The 18374-nt window shown below is 42.9% G+C and overlaps 1 protein-coding gene across 8 annotated transcripts in view; it reads left to right on the top strand.

Moving 5' to 3' along the window:
• Positions 1-18374, top strand: part of ctbp2l (C-terminal binding protein 2, like) — a 98790-nt gene that overhangs the window by 65727 nt on the left and 14689 nt on the right. For 7 of the 8 annotated variants that reach the window (XM_044179033.1, XM_044179032.1, XM_044179037.1 and 4 more), the window contains one exon: positions 13542-13696. In XM_044179033.1, coding sequence (XP_044034968.1) covers positions 13542-13696 — 155 coding nt within the window. Of the gene's footprint in view, positions 1-4247; positions 4405-13541; positions 13697-18374 lie in introns of those variants that run through there. The other variant, XM_044179036.1, reaches the window with a different exon arrangement.

Raw genomic sequence — 18374 nt, forward strand, 5'->3', positions numbered from 1 at the left:
GTAAGACAGTACATACTCTTGATACCAAGTTAAAACTACAAAAAGTCAAAACAGTAGTAATACACAAAAGATGGAGTTAAGAATGGGGGAAAAAAATGGCAGGGGTATTCTCTAGGGTACAACTGCTATTGAGCTGAACCCCCTGCTGACTCGAGTCCAGCATCTGAAATGGACCCCTGAACCTCTGGTCATAATGTGGTCAGCTGAAGCTTCGTCTCCAAGCTGCAGGTTGGCTCATTCTACTATTTGCTTTCTTAAAATAATTTTAAGTGCTTTAGGGGGATTTAACAGGCCTCTACATCCAGCGTCCTCTCCGCAGCCAAGTTCCAGTGCTTGCAGGAAAAAGACGCTTACAGTATAATTAGGCTGGTTAAAGAAGAGGGCCCCCTCTCAACGATAAATCTACATGGATTGTAAGGAGGTTCGGGCCATTTGTCGGGTCTTCCAGAGCGTGACCGCTGCTCTTAATGTCTCACTGTGCTAAAGGTCAGGGCTTTAAGAAGTCATGCAACTGGAGAGAGATGGGAGTGTAGACTCTGAACTCTGAATTCTTTAACTCTGAGTTGAAATAAAAAAATACATTTATTATTATTCTTTAAAAAGAAAATCATCATCATTTTCATTTTTACTTTTTATGTAGAAAATGACCTAGATTTTTTAATAGAAGCAGATTGGTTTAAACAGATTTTTACCCGGATTTTAAGTCCTTGTGCACGTCAAAGCACCCAAGAAAAGGTTGATCACCGTTGTTTACACAAACTCTACATGTAATAGAAAATGTGAAAAATGAAAGAAGAGAAAAAAAAGAGAAAATACAAATGACAGACATTATTTTCATTGCACTGAATTAAAATCAGGTTTTCACCAATTTTTTGTATTCGAATAAACACATAAATTCACAGATTTTAGGGGGGGAAAGTAAGAACTCAAAAGAAAAATAGGACCTCAAAACAATAAATAAATAAATAATGAGCTTTAAGTATTGATTAGTTTTATTTCAGGTCATAAAATACATGCGTGAGTTTGTGCATCAGGTTGTGTAGTAATAACTGGCTGTGTGCAGGCACAAATGCTCGTGCTCTGAGGTGTGGTTGTGGCTTTGCTTTATGGCAACAGAGACTGAGGGGCGAACAGATGTAGCCTTCAGTACTGGTTTAGACCCAAGTCTGGCTGCTCTACATCTGAAAGAGGAAGTGTGTGTTTGTGTAGGGGGGGACCTGCTGTGCCAATCTGTTCTCATTAGTGTTTACTCGCCCCCTCCAAACATGTAACGACATGCACGTCAACTGCTGGAGTCAGGAGCATATAGCTGTTTGTTTGCACCAGGCCTGTGGCTGCATGTAACCCATCCCAGCTTTGTCCAGCTACCTTTTCCATTGAGACCTGCATCTTTTTGAACTCATCAGCCTCTGATTGTCAGCCATTGCACCTTCTGGAGGGATCACAAGCAGATCTTCAGTGAACAAGTCCCTCTAGGAATTTGCAAACTTGTAATCACAAGAATTAACACAAACTCAGCTTGGGATATTTGAAAGATTTTGCATTTTGTTTTCCACTAATTTAACACAATAAATGGTCAAACTCTATTTCATGCACAAAAAACAAGACCAGAACCACTTTCATAAGACAAAGATAAATAAAAAGTCCAGCCTCAATCTACGGTGAGAAGGACTGTTTCCATTGAACTTGTCTTTTTAGGCAGCACTTGCTGTACATTGCGCTCAACATGCTCTCTTGATTTGACCATTTTAAAAGTTACAGAAACGGAACCTTCTCCTATACCCAAAACTAATCATTTGGTTTATGGAGCTGACAGCTCTACATGGCGTCCTAAGAAGCACAGAGGTTACTGTTTAGACTACATTTGGGTAAAAAGAAAGTTACAGAAGTGTTTGACTTCTGGTCTAGCTATTTGTACAGGGTAGCAGCTACTAAGATTCTTCAAGATTCCTAAGCTCATTTTTACTTCCACTGGAACATTACTGCATAATTTGCTCATCAGTAAATTAAGATGAGATTTATTGCAAAATAACACCAAGGTGGTTACAGATTTGTATCAGTTTTATTGAAATTCAGCCATTCTGGGCAAAGTAATCACAAAAAAACTCTGAGATCCTGGAGGGACTGAACCTCAACAATACATGTGAACCTAGCAGCAGTGGTCAGATATAATCTTTAACTGCTTACGTTGGAGCTCAATACTATTTGACTTTTTAACCTGTGGAGTTGGCAGTCATCAGTGGCCATTCACAAAATCTCCGGTGTTCATTGATATGTCATCCCTTCTTCTTCTTCTTCTTCTTAAAATGTCCCCAACCTCGCAGAATGGCTCTGTCTTTTGAGGAGCTGTGATCTGCCACTGTCCATATTAACATATTGCTGTCAGTCAGCGTGCTCCTCCTGCACATCCTCTAATGTTATTGAAGAGAGAAAGATCAGAGGGGCAGGCGTATCCCCACAGTCCATCAAGAGCATGTATGTGTGTGTGTGTGTGTGTGTGTGTGTGTGTGTGTGTGTGTGTGTCTGGCCGGCTGGCAGGAAGTGGGGGCTGCTGCCTTTGATGGTCACACTCCCTCAGATGTGTCATTGCTACAGACAGCGGCTCGCCTGACATGCCGTGTCTCTACTTGTTGGGCTTTTACTGGTGAGAAACAACAGCCCTGATGGTCACATAAACACACACACACATAAAAACACACTTAATGTGGATACACACAATTATTCTGCACAAAAAAGAAAAGTGGCTTCACACAGGGATGGACACATCCACCCACCCCCTGAGCCAAAACTGCTCGGGCCGTTCCACCTTTCCACTTTACTGTCAGTGATAATCGGTTCTGGCGTGTGACCGTGCCGGGCTCTTTGTCTATTGGTTGCGCCTGTCATGCAGCCGGCGAGGTGTGTGCATTTGTGTGTATTTATGTGTCTGTGCGTTGCCGTGCTCTGGCCGTGCTGCAGAATTGCAGGGAGGCTCCGGTTACATTGTTATTCTAAACAGGGTGTTTTCAGCCACTCGTCCTCGCAGTCATTCAGCAGAGCGATCTGTCAGTTCGCTCCCCTCCCTCCTCTTCCCTCCAGGGACCAAACTGTGAACTTAACACACTCGGCTCTGATGACTTCCCTGATGGTGCGAAAAAACAGCCAACTCTACAGCTGTAATGTTATTGCTGGAGTGGCTTGAATGTTGCATTGTTCTTCAGGTTTAAAGTGTGTGTGTGTGCATGTGTGTGTATTACATATTCAGAGCGAGGGAGGGGAGTGTGAGTGTGTATGTCACTATTCCAATCTCTTCCCGGTAACCCGCAAAATGCCAGGGTGGGGTGAGGTTGTGTTTTTCTGTGTGTTTGGGGGGGGGGTTGTTGAGGTCTAGATGAAAGTGGAAAAGCAGAGGAGGAAACCAAATAATCAGGAGGTAGAGGGAGGTGAAGCTGGGAGCAAACGAAAGCAAAAGTGTGTGTGTGTGAGAGAGAGAGAGAGAGAGAAGGGGGAGGGGGAAGGGGGCAGGCGTTCTTAAAACACTGTGGAGTCCAGATCAGAAATAAAACATAAAAAAGGGGAGAAGAAGGAGGAGGGAAAAAGGGAGGAGGGATTGCGCTCGAGTGTGTTATGTGTGGATCCTATGAAGTGAACACAGCCGGGGAGTAAATTGTGCGAGCCCAGAGAGCTCAGCTCTGCATGTTCGAGCTGGCACTTTTGATTTAGACAGAATTTTTTTTCTGCCGCAAGATCTTTTTTTTTTTCTGCACCTCCTGGTTTATTATCAGCTAAGACAAAGGCAGGAGAAAAGAGCTAAAGAGAGAGAGAGAGAGACATAGAGAGAGAGATGCACAGTGAATAGATGTTGCGCAGCTGACCGCAGAGGAAGCGGCAGAGAGAGTTTCCAGTCCAGCCATCGCGCTCCCTGGCCACAGCCTTTTCTTCCTGGGAGATTAAAAAAAAAAAAAAAGGACAAAAGCGTCTCCCCCCTGCCTTCTCCAACCCGCCACCATCCGATCACCAGCCTGCACGTCGCTGTGTGTGTGTGTGCACATAAGGACGCCGCGGGTGTATGGTGCTTTTCTCCCAGCCCTCAAAGGCATGGACTGAAGATGATGCAGCCGGGGGCTTAGTGAGAGCTCACTGTGCAAAAACCCCTTCCCCTCACCAACAGGGCCAGACCAAGAGGAGCAACTCCGGGGGAGGGGGGAGGGGGGTTGAAGGAGTGAAGGAGGAGGAGGAGGAGGAGGAGAAGAAGAAGGGGGGGGGGTACCCTCCTTGGATTATTGTGGAGGGTCTTCCACTTTTTCCACCTTTTTTTGGTTTTTTTTTTGCTTTTTTTCCCCTATCAACTCGCCTCAATCATCTTCTGTTTTTGCTGTGATGCTTAGTTTTTAAGCTGAAGAATGTGGAGACAACATTTTCCAGGCAAGCAGCATGTTTCCTGTTTTCTTTTCTGGATGTCTAATAAAGTCTGGCATGTAGGAGGTGGGAGGGAGGTAGGTGGATGGGGAGTGTGGATAAGAGGAGGGGAGAAGGAGTGAGAGTGTGTGTGTGGGTGTGTTGTGTAGTCTGTAAGGTAGGCGAGTAGTCCAACAGTGTTGTCATTTCGAGGTCCGCCCGTCCTGCGCTGCTGCACTTGGCTCCGTGTTTTCGCTCCCTCTGTGGTCTTGGGCTCTGAGCGCGCTCTGTAGCTCGAGGCAACGCTGAAGAATAAAAGAGCGGGAAAAAGAGAGGGAGGGGATGGGAGGTCCGGCGTGGTTGTGCCATGGCTGCTGTTGACACCCGCTTTTGTCCCACTGTGGAGTGTGAACCCGGCCCGCCCATGCACACAGAGGGTACCATTTAAAACAGGCGTGCGCTCATTTTCTTGGCAGGGGATGGATTGGTGTGGCGGGCAGTCGGGTGGTGACAGGGGTGGGGCAGTGGCAGTGCAGGACAAGTGGCCTTTGTGTGCTACTTTTGGGGAAGTGAAGGGAGGGGAGGCTGCCAACAAAGGGTGCTTATACCCACCCACCCTCACCCGCATCACCCCCTCTCTTCCACCACTACAACTCATGCAGTGGCCTCACGCTGTCACTGGCAGATGAAGGATTTGTGTGTGTTTATGGCAGGTTTTGTGTGTCTGTGTGTGTAAGAGGGAGGACAGTAGTAAATGAGTAATTGAGCCTTAGTAAACCAGAAGTACAGACTCTGGCAGAGTGCCATATGAAAAGGGAGGAAACTCCAGCAAGTGTTGTTTGACCCAACGGCACATCTGTGCATTATGCCAAGCTTCTCCGTTACTCCACAGTCAAGCTACTGGCAGTCCACCGAGGTTGTGTGTGGGTTCCTATTCATTTGTTGCCACATCCATTGAAAGTGCATTCCTGTTGTGTTGTGTTCCTGTGTTTTCATGTAGATCTCACTTTGCTTTGCAACTTGTGCCTCCACATGAACACTTATTGCACACATGATTGCACATATTACACATCATTAGGGTTGAGGTTTGGTAGCATTTTGTTGTATATGAATATAGTTTAGAATCTTCTCATCAAATCTGTTTGTAAGTAACTAAAGATGGTCTAGTTTACTTAACTTTACACACCTTATTTTTCTCGAGCTACTTGCTCCAAATATGGAAAACTACTGAAACTCTGTTGTTCTTGCTGTACTGCAAAATCACACAGTTCACTCACAAATGTAGAGTGATGTCAATGTTTTTTTTTCTTTCTTTAACAAATTATCTTTGGCCGAGCACAGATGCCAAATAGCAGAAAGCACATTAACCAGACCACAGCCAAGTTTTAGTTTGGCCTTTGGGCAAGTTACTTGGAGAATTATCATTAATTAGCTACAGCTGATATAATCAGCTGCCAGCGCCATTTGCAATTTCAAACGGCAAAAATTCTGTGGTGATTTATTATGAGAAGCCTGCGACCTGAATGGTTTGTAGATTCCTCTTTGCTAATAAAAAGAGATAATAATTCGATTTGTTAGCAAATTCAGGTATTTTGCCAACCTGGAACCAAAGTGGAACTGGCTATCAGAACCAAACCCTACACACAATGCATCGGCCACATATCCATATTTTAACCCCACTCGCCCCTCCATGGGCATGTTCCTCCACCCGCACACAGCCTCCTTCTGTGTGACTGTCTGCCTGTGTTAACCAGGGGAAGTGGGTCATGTTTCAGCACAGTGCTGCTCACGGTGGCACAGTAAATGGCCGTAACTGTTGCCGGTCAGCAGCAGCCCCCACCCAGCCTTGTTGTCAAGAAGGAGCCACCTGCAAACAGCAGCTTGGGGTTGCTAGGTAACCGGTAGCAGCAGATGATGATAGTATGGTGGAGGGCTTGTCTGGTCTCCCATTACCACTAAAGTGACTTCTGTTGCTTTTTTCTCTTCTCTTCGTATTTTCTTTTTCCTCCATTTCTGACCACAACACAACTGCGTTTCCCTGTTCCCTTCTGGTCCCTCTTCCCCTCACGGAGGCAACATAACACCAGCAGCAGAGGCCAGCGGTAGGAAGAAACTCCCAGCTCTCTTCCCCCACATAATGGAAACTCTGGTCTCATCTCCCGATGCGCCGCTCTGCTGCGTCCCGCTGCCAGACTCTGACTAAGTGTTGCTGGCTCAGGAACCGCAGCCTCCAGCCTGGGCTGAGTTAGGGTTCCACAAGTATTTGTCTACAGGAATGATTAGAATTAAAATACTGATGACTGAGAGATTGCGCAAAAAAAAAAAATAGTGAAAAGGTCTGATCTCATAAATGGTAGTAATCTAAGTGATTTTAAGCCTTTTCACCGGAGACCTAGATTTCCAAAATAAATTTCATTGTGACCCAGTTCTCATTTTTGACGACTGTTGTGTGTTCTAATTGAGAAAAATGTTCTGTTTTTAGAGGACTGGTGAACTGAGCTCACCACCTTTTATTACACAGACTTGAAAAGATTTTAGTAACATAATATCTAGCAGAAATGGATACCGATTTTTAGAAAATGATTTTAAGGCCCATTTTCATCATCTTGAAACCTACATGACAAATCTTTCTGAGCTTTTAGGAAGTATAGAGGATTCCTTTTAGAAATCATCATGTGGTGCTTTTATTCCATTACAAGTACATAGTTATCACGAAAGTATGATTCAAGGTCATACCTATTATTTCTAGTGTAAATCTATTGAACAGTTGAGGAGGCAGAGGTGTTTTGTCTTTTGTCTTTTGGGCAGTAATAATGAGCAACACGTACAGAAAGATCAGTTGGATGTGGCTGATTTAAGATGTGGATCTGACAAGTGCTGAAACTGTTCAATTAATCGATTAATCATTCAGTAGAAAATGATTCATCTCATCACTGTAAATTAAATCCTTTTGGTTTATCTGTCAGATTAAATAAGTAAACATCACTTTGAGCGCTGGTTACCTGTGACAGGGATTTTTTGAATGGTTGATTTGTCACTATTTTTTGACATTTTATAAGCCGAAAAAAAAAAATTTATAGATTAATCGCTAATGAAGAAAATTATTCGTTGCAGCCCTAGATCTGGATCTGACAGAATATATTATTGCACAGACAAGACCCAGCCAGGGGGTGTGTGTGTGTGTGTGTGTGTGTGTGTGTGTGTGTGTGTGTGTGTGTGTGTGTGTGAACGTGTGTTACATGCATTTATTCCTTTGGCAGGTAAACTCACGACAGCAGCTACCTCCCTCAGTGAAAATGTACTCGTCCCAAATCATCTCACACAGACACACACACACACACACACACACACACACACACAAACGTTCGCAGCCTGGCAACAGTTTAGCAACAAGCAGAGGAAGCGAGAACACAGAGGAAAGGAAATGAGAGGGATGAATTAATGGAGGAGTGAAATTAACAGCACTCTGCCTCCTGCGGTTCTGATGTGACCCCCAACACTCCAGCCCCCTGCCCTCAATGTGCACATTTGCTGACACTTGATTCACTGTATGTGAGTATGCTGTATGTCCTCCTCTTGCCTCTGCTCGATACATGGCTCAGTTTGAATCTATGGGTGTTATAGTCAGACAGCCAGCGGCTGATGTAGACCAGGCGGCAGCACAGGAGCCTGCAGAGAATATGGCAGACCTGCTGAACACCCTGTTTTATTTCTGCATGTTGCCTCTGAGCGAGCTGTTACAGCACTGTTGAAACAAGAGAGTTGAGAGAGTGTTTGTCACAGTGGAGGTGAAAGTTTATTTCTGTGCAATACAATACAGAATCTGTTTTTGTAATTTATTGATGTCTATCATTTCTGTGCTTTGTGGGAAGACCTCAGAGAGATTGTAACCATGCAAAGAGTTAAATCCCAATTGAGATACAATACAAACTAATTTGAAGATGCAACTGGTAAAATTCAAAAGGACAGTAAATAATACTTTTGAGAAATCTGCTGATTTCTTTATTGCACAAATTTAATAGTTTATAGCAATGGTAGATCCCAGTAAGCATTGTTTTGGTGATTTGCAGGTCAAAAAAAGTCTGGTCAGGAGTGAAGTTCTTTAAGTTTTTCACTCATTACACCAACGTTTTACAGGCAAAAAAAAAGCCTTCACATCCAGGTTAAAACTGGTTGAAAAGTGAAAGTCTTTTGGACATCTGGACTACTTTCCTTATAGAGACTATTTTAGATGCACAAACCACAGGCATGCTGTCAAATATCACCATAGAGAGAAAAGGTGATGAGAAGAGTGTCATGAATGCATCAGAACCGGGTGTGGTGGTATTGTGCAGCTGACAGACCCAGTGGTTCTGGTTAAGACTGGTTTGATGTACATGCTGTCAGTTTACCACAGGGGGAGTGTTGCCTGTCACCTCCCTGCTTCCCCTGCCCGAATACATCATCTCCTCTCCATCAAAATCAGCAGAGTGAAAATCAATCTGTCACACAGAACACACACACACGCACACAAATACACACTCCGGCTCCTAGAAAGACAGAGCAAGAGTGAAGGAAAGAAAATGATAGAAAAGGAAGAGAAGGAATGACAGTTGAGGTGAAAGGATGACAGAGAAAGGAGGGGCAGTGATTACTAAAAGACAGCTGAGGAATGATTGCAGAAGTGGGAAAGAAATGTATGGAAAAAGAGAGATAAAGGAAAGAGAAGCAGATACATGGTGAGCAAACAGAGATACATAGCTAGACATCGGCAGAAAGGAAGAGCTGTCAGAAGATGCTATCGTACAGGGAGAGATCTGGGAAAATACAACACTGCAGACGATACGGTGAAATGTAACAGCGGATAAGTCTGTGAGAGGGAGATTGAAGGAGTAAGAAACTGAAAGGTCAGAGAGACAGAGAGAAACCCAGTGGATGATTCATGGAGTTCAGTCTGTCTAACTTCTGCCTGAGGGTTCAATGCTGCCTGCCAGGCGCTCTTCTCCCCTTCTGCCTCACCTACAGCTTCTCTCACCTGCACGCCCACTGCTGTCTATAATCTGTATAAGCCAGTAACTAGTGGCTTAAATGATGCAGGGAGAAGGTTCTAGGTGTTCTGGGTCTTTTCTGTGAGTCAAGGACAGCCTTGCATGCTGCAAGCCTGCAATGCCTTAATCAATATTTTTGTTATTACCTTTGAATAGAATGACTTGTTGCTTGTACTGTAGTGCTGAAATTAACCAACTCTGCAGCCCTACTACCTGAGCTTTTTAGCCTCATTTAGCTTATTGTCTTGGCTTTACTGCACATTTATGATTGAGTATGACCAAACAAGTTCTGATAAACCCACTATACATCACTAGCCCAGCACTAAATGGCATGTAGTTAGCAACTTGTTCCATCAATAGTCCAAAACCCAAAGATATTCAATTTACAATTATATAAAACAGAGGAAAGCAGATAATACTCATATTTGAGAAGCTGGAACCAGTGAATGTTTTGTATTATATATGTATTAATCGATTATCAGAATTGTTGTTTAATTTTCTGTTGATCATTTCAGCAATTGTCTCAGATGTGGTCAGGCAGTAAATGCATGTGCGCACTCACTCGCACCCTCACCAGTTTGGTGTAATGGACTCAGTCTTCACTGCCCAGCTGCCTCCATTAATATTCAGCGTGCTGTCAGATGCAGATGTGGCACAGACAGCCAAGTCGCCACGCCTCACCTTTCCCACCGTCATGTCACCCGTCTTGAACAGGGAGTGTGATAAGTAGGCATGGGGAAGCAGTGATGGTTGTTGGTGGTGGGCTGTGGGTGAGGAGGAGGGCGGAGGCGGCTGTCTGTCTGTCAGGAGAGAAAACATCTCCTCCGCCCTTTGCACTGAGAGTGTGAGGAGGATCCAGGCGTTTGCGCCTCCGACCTCAATTCTCGACGCAGACGCCAGCAGTGCCAAAAATAAAGTGCATTAAAACTGGCAGCCATCGCCTGTTAAGGGATCACCATGACAATAGGCGGATGGCATAGGGAGATGACACCTCTGCTCCGATCCTCCCTCTGCACTGAGAGGCTGCGCTGCTGGACTGCTCGCTTTCTGTCAGCTGGGCTTTCTTTGAGTCTCTCTCTTTCTCCTGTCGTTTATGAGCTCCCCTCTTTCATCCTCCTCTTCTTCTCTGATATGTCTCCTGGGAGCTCTTTAAGCTAACAGGCAGTGTTTAGTCTGTTTTTATGCACGCTCATTTTACATTTTAATTTCACTCTTCTGTCTCGCTGTTTTTCCTCCCTGCCCCTCCCACGTGTTTGTTTTCCTACTGTGCGCTTCAGCCTGTTTGTGCAACGGCCACAAACAACTTTCTCCATCTTAACTCCTAATCTCACCGTCATCTGCCCTAATCAGCCTCCTCTGCTGCTGTAATCCCACATAGCATGTCTCTAATGAGCTCTCCTCCACCTCTCCTCTCCTTTCCCTTCCTCCACCCTGCTCCTTATCTCGACCCCAGAGTCTGATGTCATCGTAATCTTCGGGATAACTTTAAGAGCACACAGCATATGCACCTGCACTTACATTCACACATGCATGGAGTGAGGTCCCACTTAAGCATCCAGATGCAGATCTTAGCAGCAAAACAATAGATAAGAAAGCGATGTCATAAAATCACACAGAAACATCTAGAGGATCTTGCTGTTTTAGATCTCTTCTGGAGATACCTTTTGGCCTGTTATCAGAATCAGAGTCAGAAATACTTTATTGATCCCCGTAGGGAAACTCTTTGTTACAGTAGCCCGCCTTTACGTCAGTGCACACAGGAGAAAGTACTAGCAAACAATATGATACACTATAAAACACTATAAAAACAGGTCAGAAAATAAATTAAGTATCAGGTGGGTATAAGTACAAGATAAACTAAGTGTGAAGTACCAAGTGGGTTTACCGGTTGATGATGATAGTACAGTATAATAATACAATGTAATAAATAAGTAATAAGTAATAAGCAGAGGTGCATGTACTGTCGAGAGTAATAGAGGTATATAATATCAATAACAATAAATAAGAAAAACTAACATGGGAAAACTAATATTGCACAGGAGTAGTACACAGAATATTGCACAATTATTCAATTATGGCAGAGATGTAATGATCAATGTCCAGTTTAGTGACCTAGGGTCATACAGACTAACACTTAGAAGGAGGAGTTAAAGAGTTTGATGGCCACAGGCAGGAATGACTTCCTGTGGCGCTCTGTGGTGCTTTTTGGTGGGATGAGTCTTCCGCTGAAGGTGCTCCTTTGCTTGACCAGCACGTCGTGGAGTGGGTGGGAGACACTATCCAAGATGGCGTGTAGTTTGGCTAGCATCCTCCTCTCTGACACCACCGCCAGAGAGTCCAGCTCCATCCCCACAATGTCACTGGCCTTATGGCAGCTGGACAGATCCATAACTGCTGACTGAGAGTGAAGATCGTGACCTGTGCAGTGTTATGGTGCTGGTACTCAGTGGGGAACAGTTGCTTTCCTTCTTAGGTCCATCCATTCACTGGCTGACTTCTTAGTGGTGAGCAGCATGAATATTGATGCTCCTCACTTGTTAACATTGTATGAAGCAGGACTCATAATTGTCTGTCTTCTCAGCGCGACACGTCTTCTTCAGTGGGATGTGTGAGAAGGTCGGCCCACTGGGGAGCTTGGCTCTTCTCGGCTCTCTTCACTTTAAGTGAGAAAAACGACGAGAGGGAGGGAGAAAGAGTCAAGCGCAGACAAAACCAGAATTGCAACACGCACTTTGTCAAGTGCGCTGAAGTGCAGTTGTGAGTTGGCTGTGGGTTTGTTTCAGGCTTGTAGCGTTTTCTCGAAACGCTTACCATTTCAGTGATACATGGCTCTTTTGAGGCAGGGCAGCAGTGAAACTCATTTCTAAAGGTGTAGCTCGCAGTTTTTCTATTTTTTTTTTCTTCTGTTCCACAGCTGCTGGTTCCACTCACACCAAGACAAATGTAGGATCCTCTCCCTTGAACTGAGAAATGAGAACAACCAAAGTGCGCGTGCGTTAGTGTGCAGTTGTCATACGTACACACAAGGGAATATATTCCTCTTGGCATGATAGAGTGCGTGTGTGTGTGTGTGTGTGTGTGCACCTGCATACAGTATATAGTATATTCTTATTCATTTCCATTCATGTATCCATGTATGTGAGGGTTTCTGTATGTGATGTAAACGTTAGGGAGCCATGAAACTGAGAGGATTCCCGTAAATGAGGCTGTGGTCTAATCCAGTCGTGAGTAGGGGCATTGATTTATTGAGCAACACTTGGTAGTTCGGAGAAGCCCTTCTTCCTGCTATATCCTAATCAGCACATATGCATACGCAAGTCCACATGTGCACACACACACACACACACTAGGTTATTATCATCTGAGTCTTTTATTTTTCAAGGAAACGATGATGAATTGATTCCAGTTGGCAGGAGAGTGACACTTGCTGATTTTTAGTCTAATAATTTGCACAGTGGGTGTTTCTTCCAGTAAAACTAGTGTGTGCTTGTCCATTTGTGTTTTTCATTACCTTTTCTTTTATTTTTATGGTGATTTTTATTTTTTTGTATAATCATTTTTAATACTCTTTGTGATTTTTTTTTTTTCTGTCACAACTTAACCATATCATGAATGCAACAGGGGGGGAAAAGTTTAAAGGGTGAGTTCACCTAAATTATAAGACAAGAATATGTTTTATCACACAAACCTAGTGGCGTCTAGCCATGCTGATTGTTTTGGAATAACTACCCCTGAAACTTGGATCACCACCCCAAAACAATGAAAATGTTATATTTAACTGAAATGTTATATTTTGCTGAAACAGTTTTCATAGGGAGTATTTCTATATTTGAAAGTACAGCGGTTTTGCAATTCAATGCTTTTTTGCACCACAAATGAAATGAGGCAGAAATCTCAGCATCTCAGGAAATGAAACCGAAACTGTGTGCATGGTTAGACACAACTAGGGGTAAGTGAAAAATTATAGTAGATCTTTTTGTAAGTAGGGTGAACTGACCTTTTACAGCCCTTTTAAGCTCCAAGATTACAAGCAACCACTATGAGTGGTAAGGGTCGAAGCCTTAATGCTGAAACAATCATGAAAAATATTCTCTTATACCTAAAATAACCATCCTTCCCTTCTCTGTCTGTCTCCAGGTATTCGGCCCCAAATCATGAACGGGCCAATGCATCCGCGCCCCCTGGTGGCGCTGCTGGATGGGCGCGACTGCACCGTTGAGATGCCCATCCTGAAAGACTTGGCTACTGTTGCCTTCTGTGATGCACAGTCCACACAGGAGATACATGAGAAGGTAGAAAACACACAAGTTCACACACAATGCACTTCACTTTTGCAGTGCTCCACATCAGAGCAGCAGAAAGTTGATGGAGAGATTGAGCTTGTCACTTACTTATACCTGCATCTTTCTTTTCCTATCACAGCACTGATATGTGAAGTAGATATTGGCCCCATAAGCACTTGCCAGTTAAAATATAGTGGCTTCATTATGATTTTATGTCACTTGGTGCACAGAGTGCAATGCCTATATCAGTGCCATTGTTCTAATAGAGAGTCTTGTATGGCGGGGATGCAGTGTAATTACATTGGCTTGTAGAGGCTCTTTATTGCTTTTTATGCAGCGCTGTTGCTGCAAAACAATATATGGCCACGGAGATGGGTATCACCAAAGTGCTATCTCTCCATCTGCAGACAGAGTGAGAGCCGCTACATCTTTCCTCTCGCTGTTTTTATGAAAATGGGACATATTAAAAACGAAGTATTTGCATAGAGATCAATTCAATCAAAGACCTTGGGCGGTGAGGAGAAGGGGGGAGCGGGTAGCTTTTTGTTTGTTTTAACACTGCCTTATCAGGAGAAACATGATTGTAATGTTCACCTCGCCAGCATATTCAGCAGTTCACCGTAATAACTTGCAGTCTAGATACCCAGAGGGGCGGTGTAGATTGAAAATGTCCAATCTCTTCTTTCTGCGGCATGGAAGCGGAGATGCAGCGCTGATAACTTGGGGAGCTTCTGTATGATGTTGTCAGGCCAGACACCAGCTGCCACACTCTCCTCCACACCAGAAAATACAGAAACTCATGGGAAAGGCTTGTCAAGTGTGGAATATGAAAGTGGCCCGAGGTTATGTCAGGTCTTCTACCCAGTTATTCCTTTATTTCTCGGGTGATAGATGATGAATCACACAGGTGAATACTGATCAAGATCGAATTACAATACCACTTCAGTGAGACCAAATCCTGCACGCAGCACCTGCGCTCCAACATCATCATCCAAGGTCGATGATCCATAGTCTTTCTCACAGTCGTCGTGTCTCATAGTCACAAGTGGCTTGGAAAAGCTGGATGATAGCCCATACAGCATTAAGTCTACATTGGCCTATCATATTGTACTGTGCCTGACCGTTCATCCAATTGTGGTTTTAAGATTATGGCTGCAACTAATGACTGTTTACTTAAGCAAATGATCTACTGATATTTTGTTTCGTCTATAAAATGTCAAAATAACCTTTAAATTGCTTGTTTCGTCCAAACAAACAAAACCCAAAGCTATTCAGTTTACAATTAAATCAGTATAAAGCTGAGAATAGCAGCAAATCCTCACATTTGAAAAGTAGAAACCAACAAGCAAATGTTTGGCATTCACATTCAATCATAAAAATTACTAATTGATAAATCAGATAATCGTTTCAGCGCCGGTTAAAGGAATTGTTCAGCATGTGAGAAATATTATTATTCGCTTTTTTTGCAGAGACTTAACATTAGATGAGGGAATTGCTACCACTCTCATGTGTGTATTATAAACATGAAGCAACCGTAAGCAGCCGGTTAGCTTAGTTTAGCACAAAGGTTTGACATTAGTGACTGCGCCTGGGACAAAACCACAAAGTATCGTTTTACACGCATCAATCAAACAAGATGTAATGTGTTAATTAGTGAGTTTTAGTGGTTTGAAGTTGGATTTTGTTACCTTTTGAAAAGGCTAGCTGTTTCTGGCTGTTAGCAGTAGCTTCATACTTACTATACTGAGAACAGTATCAATCTCATGTAACTCTCGGCAAGAAAACTAATAAGTGTAGCCTATTTCCCAAAATGTCAAACTATTCTTTTAAGTCCATATTCACTAGAGTGTGCGTCTTTTTTATTATTTAATCAGGCTCGGACAATTCATCGATGTAATCGACGTCATGAATTACAGAAATACGTTGATTTGCATATTGTGCGTCAGCGCATCGCAGTGTATGGCTGCAAAGCATTCCCCCAGAGAACAAGCTGCAGTATGGTCACCTCGCCCACAATCTCCCCTCGCTCTACCCCTCCCATGCAGTCTACTGACAGTCGCACATGCTCTGCAGAAAAACACACACAGAGAGTGTCTCCTGTTTATGTAGGTCTACTTATGCCGTTGTTTTGTAAAAGCTTGTAAGGTGCCGATGTTGTTCAGTGCCATGTTGGTTTCGATCGATTTGATAGGCAATGTCATTAACAATAAGCCTCCTACACATGCAGCTTTTTATAGCATCAAATAATTAATTAGAACCAAACTATTATTTAGTTTGGCTCATGTGCCATCTGCTAAGCTGGAGGGGGCGGGGTTTATGACCTATACTGCAGCCAGCCACCAGGGGGCGATTGAGATGTTTCGGCTTCACTTTTGGGGAGCTGTCATGTCATCCATCTTTATATACAGTCTATGGGAGAAACAGAAAGACGCATGAGGGGGCAGAGACCAGAGGTGTAGGTGTGTGCGTGTGGGTGGGGAAAAGAGAACAGAAGGGAAAAGCAAGGTGAGCAGATTAAAGTAGTTTGTGAGTAAACACTAAAATAAGGTGGTGAATTAAGTAGAATTAAAATGGTAACATAAGAAATAACCTACTAGAAATAGGGTAATATATGAATTAATTAATTCTTTCAAATATTATAATATTTTCAATAGACAAATATATTTTTTGTTGCAGAATAATGCTCTACAGTACATACTTTTTTCTTGTTACATTTGTTTGTTTTAAGAGAAAATGATTGAATAAAATTTAAATATCAATGAGACAGGTTTTTGATATTTTGGGTAAATTCATTGTTATATTAATAAAGTAATAAAAAGATCATCTTTAGAATAATCGATAAATTAGTCGTTAGATTAATCAACTAATTTATCAATTTAAAAAAATCATTGTTAGGTGCAGCCCTATTATTTAAGCTTTACTTTGCCGTGTTAGCCTCATTCTCACAAAGAATCTCTTTTTCTTTTTTTTTAAACGGTCTTCCCCCTTTTACTCACATCATCTTTAAATCTCTGCTTCACTGCTGAAGCAGAGATTTAAAAGCTGCAATCAATAAAGGATCATAGCTTTCTCTTTATAGCATACTCCACATTATTGTGTGGTGTTGTTCTGTATTGTTTAATGCTGTTATCATGGCCACGTCACCCTTTAATAAAAGCTAAAACATAAAAAGCAACATTTTGTACAGCACATCTTCCCTGCCAGGTGGAGAAAGTTTATTCTCAGCGTTACAACCACCTCTCCTCCCCACTACATTCACACTGCTCACTAGTGGGATGACCTCATAGCCATAAGATCCCTCCACAGTAAGCCAAGCAGCAGAGTCAAACACACGCACACAAACTGTACAGTACGTGTATCACCAAATCGAAACTCCTTTTCAACAGTATACTCTGTCTCTCATGCTCACCCAAGCCAAAAGGGGAGGCCTCGCTGACGTGTCAGAAAAGCCCAGGCATCACCAAACGTTAAAAAAAAAATAAGGCTTTGGTTACAGTAGAGAGGGAGATATAGATTAGGTCAGAGTTTCCATTAAAATAAAGTACATTCAGAGTAAAAAAAAAACCTCATTGCTCACGCTAAAAGACTTCTTCTCCAGCTCAAAAACAACACTTCAGGCTCAGCCCAGAGGGAGAGACGAAGAGTGTGTTCGTGTGTGCATGTGCATTTTGACTGGTCGTATATGCATACGCGTATGCAGTGTTTTAACCTTGAACTAATATCTGGAAGGCCTGACCGGGACACTGCTCTAATAAAAGCAGTATGGAAATTCAGAGCTAATCTGCTAATCACAGGAAAGCTAATGCAGTTTGGCTGGAGGTGACAGGGGCTGTGGCTGATATTGAGGGGGAATAGTTTAGATCCACATCACACTGAATCACAGGCCAGGTCACCTTGTCCATGTGAAGTGACAGAGGAGCAGTATTTCCACCTGAGACAAACGTTTAACTCAAGTACATTTTGTAATTTCATACACCAAGAAAGGTTTGTCTTTGGTTGTTTTTAGCAGGAGGTCTCAAAAACCTGTGAACAGATTAGAATTAAATTTGGACCAAAGTTAGGTCATGAGGCGAGGAACAAGTGATTTGATCTGTACTGCTTCGGATTCAACAGTGCCACCATGTGGTTATTTATTAAGCACTATAAATTGTGGCACAATTCCTAAACTGTGACATGTAAAAGCTTTTTCTTCTCTGGATTACTTGATTTAAGGTGAATGAAGCAGAGTAATGCAGGTCCATTTCTGCCTAAACAGATTGGATTAGTTGGATACGAGTTTCGTTTAAAACTGAGTGCAATTGTGATGACCATGCGGAACCGCAGCCCCTCTGACACAATATAATGACTTGTTCCACTTCAGCGCAGGTCTGTAAAAGGAGGTCTGTGTCAATGCTGCTGGTGGTCATGTGATGTCTGTAGTGAAATCTTAAACGTTTTTTTGTGTGTGTCTGAAGTCATGGTGGACGTGATTTTTTATGGCTCCTCTGGAAGGAATGTGATCTTGTGATTGCCATGGGTTCTTATGAACTGAAATGGACTAATAGCCATGTTGCGTGGGCCACACGAATGAATGTACAAAATGATTAACAAAAGAAAGGCAGATTAATTAATGAAATACTGTCATTGAATTAAAAAAAAAAAAAAAACACTTGCGTTTAAGTCATCATACAAAATTTTGTAAATGTGT

This window comes from Siniperca chuatsi, linkage group LG20, assembly GCF_020085105.1.
Source record: "Siniperca chuatsi isolate FFG_IHB_CAS linkage group LG20, ASM2008510v1, whole genome shotgun sequence".
Lineage (NCBI taxonomy): Eukaryota > Metazoa > Chordata > Actinopteri > Centrarchiformes > Sinipercidae > Siniperca > Siniperca chuatsi.